Source organism: Asparagus officinalis, unplaced genomic scaffold (assembly GCF_001876935.1).
Source record: "Asparagus officinalis unplaced genomic scaffold, Aspof.V1 AsparagusV1_Un1096, whole genome shotgun sequence".
NCBI classification, from domain to species: domain Eukaryota; kingdom Viridiplantae; phylum Streptophyta; class Magnoliopsida; order Asparagales; family Asparagaceae; genus Asparagus; species Asparagus officinalis.
The window spans coordinates 5,568-10,932 of NW_017973355.1; the positions used below are offsets into that span (position 1 = coordinate 5,568).

General features: G+C 44.0%; 1 protein-coding gene across 1 annotated transcript; it reads right to left on the reverse strand.

The window, feature by feature from the left end:
- Positions 1-534: 534 nt before the first annotated feature.
- Positions 535-2,472, reverse strand: LOC109828347 (the record flags this gene model as incomplete). Its single annotated transcript, XM_020395368.1, has 3 exons — positions 1,546-2,472; positions 1,286-1,468; positions 535-1,217 (listed from the first exon to the last, which is right to left on the reverse strand). Coding segments are annotated over exons 1-3 (978 nt in total), but the record flags the coding sequence as incomplete, so codon positions are not given.
- Positions 2,473-5,365: the final 2,893 nt, after the last annotated feature.

Genomic DNA, 5,365 nt, shown 5'->3' on the forward strand with positions numbered 1-5,365 from the left:
GATTGAGAAATGGAATATACAATTCTTTTTCTCTCCGATTTTGGGTTCGTTGTCCTATATAGGAAATGCAACCTATTCACACTTTGAAATCCATGTTGTTCACACATGGGGGATGTTATCTCTATCCCTTATTAGAGATAAGCCTACATCTAACACATGTAGCCTACATATTCAACAGTGTAGTTCAAAGTCTAAAAGAGTTTAATTCTTTTAGCGCAACGTTATATGTGAAACGGACTTAGATAATTCACATACTAGCCCGATTCAAACGGTAATCGGTAAAGGTATATCAAATCCGTTGATGGCTGAGGATTTGCCAAAAATCCTATAAGTATTATGGTTATTTATTCTAAACAAGAATGAGTAATCATAATAAAACCTCAATGAGCAAAAAGATTCAATATAATGAGCAAAAAGGTTCATTATGTTGACCAAGAATTTTCAAACAAAGCTACAAAAATATATGTCCTCCAATTACAAAAGTTTATACTGACTAATCTGATTTTCAAGTTTTGACAGCTCTAACGCACGAGCCTGTTCAAGCTCAGCTGCCAATTTGATTTTAAAGGCTTCTTCGTCAACGTTGTGAAGCGCGACGACCTCTTGTTCCTTTTCAGCAATTATTTTATCTTGAAGGTTCAGTTGCTGTAACAGGTTGCCTTCAATATGAATCTCCTGCGTCAACTCAGACTTCAAGACATCATGAGCGTCCTTGGCCATTGCAAGTTCCTCCTCTAAGCGAGCTATTTCTGCTCGACTCGATTCTAAATCCCGACGTAGGTTAACCTGGGCTTGTATTCTCTTGCCAACATTCATCCTAAGTTGATCGCTGTGGGCTCTTAGCTGTTGGAGCTCGAGATTAGCTGATGTTTGGGAATCACGCAACGCTTGTAGCTTGGAGTCCATGCGAGAAGCAATGTAGGAAGGTACGCTTTCAGTGCGAAGACCCCTCAGAAGGTCAACATGTTGCTTCAAGTCAACCATGTAGGCGTTGATCGAATCGGCTAAATCATTATATCCTTCATCACGGATCCCTGATATATAGCGGTCAAGAGGTTTCTTAAAACTCTCAAATCGCGATCCTTTGGAGAGAATACGATCAACCATAGAATTCAAAAAGGAGATGAAGCCGTCGAGATCAGAGCAAATGCCGGCTTTATCCGGATCCTCGTCTGCTAACAAAGCTCGGATGCGATCTGATAATGATGATGAAGGAACTGCGATGAAGGCAAATAGGTCAGTACAGGACATATATATACATACAAAACAACAAACTAAGACATACCAAGTTCGATGGAAGAACCTTCAGCATGACTTAGTTCACCCGAGGATGGTAACCTGATTTCCGGAACAACCAAGGTTGATTCAGGAATGGTAGCTGTTGATGCACCCGCTACATCAGAGGCTTTTTCAATTAAAGCTTCAGAAGACGGCGGGTCCAAGCTAAGAGGCTCTTTAAGAGTTGATTCTACAAACGAAGGAGTTACAATGAGCATAATGAGATGTTAACCCAAAATTTGAAACAAAATTATGGGTAAAATGTACCAGCAATAGGCATAACATCAGCCGACGTACCAACGCCTTCAGTTGGTCTCGCTTTTGTTGCGACCGGACTAATCTGGGGAGTGACAGTGACTTCTATCATCATAGGGTCCATAGGAGTAGAAGGTTGAGGCTCAAGAACTGATGATTGCAAATCAACCTCAGTTCCTGCCCATGGCACGAGTTCGCTACCCTCTGGCCGATCAGACGTTCCAGTAATTATAGTAGTATCAGCTCCAGCAGTTGGTCCTATAATTCAGACACTTATATGATTAATCAAGTCAAAATATATACGTATATATATATGTGGAGTTCACAGAACCAAAGTCTTACTCTCAGAAGGACCGGCTTCCGTTGAACCAATTCCAACATCTGAGCCGATAGTTGCATCAGAGGCTTTCTCTAACAGAGAATCAAGGATTTGTTGATGGTCGTCCTCTGAGATATTAAAGTCGAAATTATTAAAATCATCGACTTTGGTGGCATGGGTAGCTTCTCCTTCAATAGGCTCGTGCATCGGGATGTCTAAAGAACATGAGGAACCATAAATAACATGTAAATTTAGACGAATCTGCCCAAGACAAAGATCGATTTTACCTTCATTGGTCGGGGCTGATTCGAGAGCTCCACTACTGGTACCTGCTTCTTTTAATTTGACTAAAAGGAGAGAAAGCGCACAGGTCATTAGAGGAGGCACACGGTCCGACTCATTCATTTCTCGGATTTCTCTTCCGAGAGGAGAAAGATCAGTACCTGTGTCCGCAGCTGATGGATCAACGTCAGGAGTGGGTGGAACATCAGCCGATCCTTCCTTCAGAGCATCATGCATTTGTTGGACGAAGCTTGTTTCCTCAATTTCCATACCTCCGGGAGAAGCAGCATCAGCTGGCAATTCTCCTTCCTCTCGACTCCCTGCAGAAGTTGAACATGAAATAAGTTTGAACGTCAAAAAGTGTAAAAGCTATAAAAACAAATCGTTACCTTGCTCATCAGAAGAAGCACTACGACCAGACGCCTCTTCTACAGCAGGAAGATGAACGCGCGGTTTAGAAACAGCTTTCTTCTGTTTCTTCAGAGGGCGTGCACCAGAACCTTCATGACGATGTTTGGTGCGTAACTCAGCTCGGGGAGAAACTTGAGTTTGAGCTTGAGTAGAAGTTCGAGATATTTGCCGACGAATGAGAGGCACCATATCCTCTTCATCCTCTTCGTCGCAACTAAGAACTTCTACCGTCATCCGGTTAGGATGTTCCATGACGACTCTTTCCTTACGTTTCTTTGGAGCAGCTTGTGGTTGGGTCGGAGCGACAGAAGGCCTTACAAGTCCTCTATCAAAGAATGAATCGGGAAGGCCAGATACTTCCTCAGAACTTGATTCATTCTCGTCTTCCCCTTCTGAAGTTTCGGTTGCTTCACTATCAAACTCCTCTTCACTATCAACTGGGAGAGCCGGTTCCTTTCCTTTCCTTGATGATTCAGCAGCCTCTTTTCCTCGAGGCGACATCACAGCTTCACGAGGCGGTTCTGTTGCTTGTCGTGGAGCTATTTCCTCCTCTGAGTCTGATATCCTCCTACGTCGAGTGGCAATATTGGTGGCTATCAGCCATTTGCAGAAGAGAAAGGTCATCCTTAGGGGCGGCGCCTCTAAAGGAAGATCAAATTCAACATTTGTGCAGCCAGCAATGCTCCAGAACCAAGCCCTCGCACCATCGATAAGTCCACCTCGAAAGCTAAGGTGGCGGTTTGGATTGCCGACATATATCTGATCATACCCGAATTGACGGGCGAATCGACATGGGAGATAGGGTTCAATGTGGCAAACATCCCTTACTCTGAAGAACAGATATCCAGGTCGAATATTCATCAACCATCTGAAGCACCCGACATCCAAGATAGTGCGATTCTGCCTTGGGTCTTCAGCATCTACTAAAGTAGTATTGTAGGTACCGGAGAATTGAGGGAAGCAGGGGAAGAATTCCCAACACTTGTGAATTTTAAACTGCCTCGTTATGTCGGGTTCTTGATGCCTGATCCATTTGCAATTCTCGAGATTCTGCAACAGAGGGATGCTAGAATTTGCCGTCTCAGGAGCTTCCATTAAATCTGGTCGATGAAGTACTAACCAGGTCATCAGATAAGTATAAGGTAGCTCCAGCTTCGGAACGGACAGACTGGCAGAGGGTTTCTTTTTCTCCTGAGTAAACACGGAGATTAATTGCCGTAATCCACTATGAATATCGGCCACCATAGCGGGAAGCAAAGATAATTTGCGACCTGTAACTAGCTGGACGGCCGGATACAACACTTCCATTGGCATCGCATCTGCGGACTGATGAGGAACTACACATCTCTTTAACCATAAGGCTAGAAAACCCGCCAGCAGAGCAGTAGGGCTAATCGGAACACCAGCTTGCCACAGATAAGAGCGGAACTTAGTGCCGTGCAAAAATCCATCTTCTGAGCGCGAAGTATAAGATTGCGCGTTGGTTTTCTCTAACAGACGGTTAATTTCATCCGTACTCAAAGGAGACAATCCGCACACATCTGCCGAACGGACATCCAGGTTCTTGAAGAGGTAGTCAGCGAATTGTTTTAAGCTGACCTGAGGAGATTTCTTTCTGGCTTTGGGCTCCATCTCGGCCATGGCTATATGATAATGGCAAGTCAATTCCCATAAAGTATCATGAGTCACAGTTGAGCTATCTTTCATCTTGTTCAGCTGATTGCTAGTTGGAAAGAACTCTTGATAGGGAACATCGCCCATAGGCAAACCAGACACCTGCATCATTTCATGCAGTGGTAATCCGAGTTCCCCGTTCTTGGTAAAGAATGTATTAGTGTCCGGGTTATAGATCTCGAACAAGCAGAGGAAATGACCTACACTACTCTGTAGGCCATGCATGGTGGCACGAATCGGGACATCTAACCCTAATTCTGCTAACTCTCGCCCAAAGCGGTTTAACACATATCGGGTCATCCTGGTCCACCACCATTTGTCCCCAGAATAATGGACCCATCCATAGCATCTAAAAGTCTCTTTGGGTAATCTTTTGCCCGCTGCCGCTAACCGGTTCTTCACGGTGTTGGCTTGCACTATCTTTTCATTCTGAGGTATATTATCTTGTCCCAAGATACCCGGATGAAGCCCCCGCACATGAGCTCTTTCACTGGAGCCTGGGTTGGCTTCCTTCCCAATAAAACCACAATGAATACGCTCGTGATTTTCAGTCAACTTCCAGAACATCTCACGTCCAACTGATAGATTCCTGAACATTAATAGTGAGTGATCCCGGGGGATAAAAGGCAGATATAAGAATGAGGACCCATTCTGGTGCAACCATTGCGCAGGCTGGCAGAAAGCAATCTTCGGATCTTTTACCGAGTCACCAAATAAGAAATCTGGCTTCCTTATGCATTGATTCGAGTCTTGCTCCGAGATCAAGGGCGCATCTGTGATTAATCGTCGTAGAACACGACAACTACCTCGCTGGATTAATTCTCTATCACTTCCACTATAATCAGATTTAAACTGGGGAGAGGATTCAATTAACGGGATCCCCTCGTAATAAGAGTGGGTCACGCTACTCCGGCCAGTAATCACATCAGCAGTAAATGTGGTAGAAGGAAATCGGACTGATAAAAGAGGCATACACATAAATTGTGTAAGTGTCATCCTAAAATTTTAGAGAAAAACGGTATATCTCATTCTATAAGATATAGTCGTTATCTCATAACAGGTGTGACGATTTTCTATCCACCATATGTATAAAGGAGGTATGCGGGCATTATAACGGCATACCAAAACCTTTCAATACATATGGGA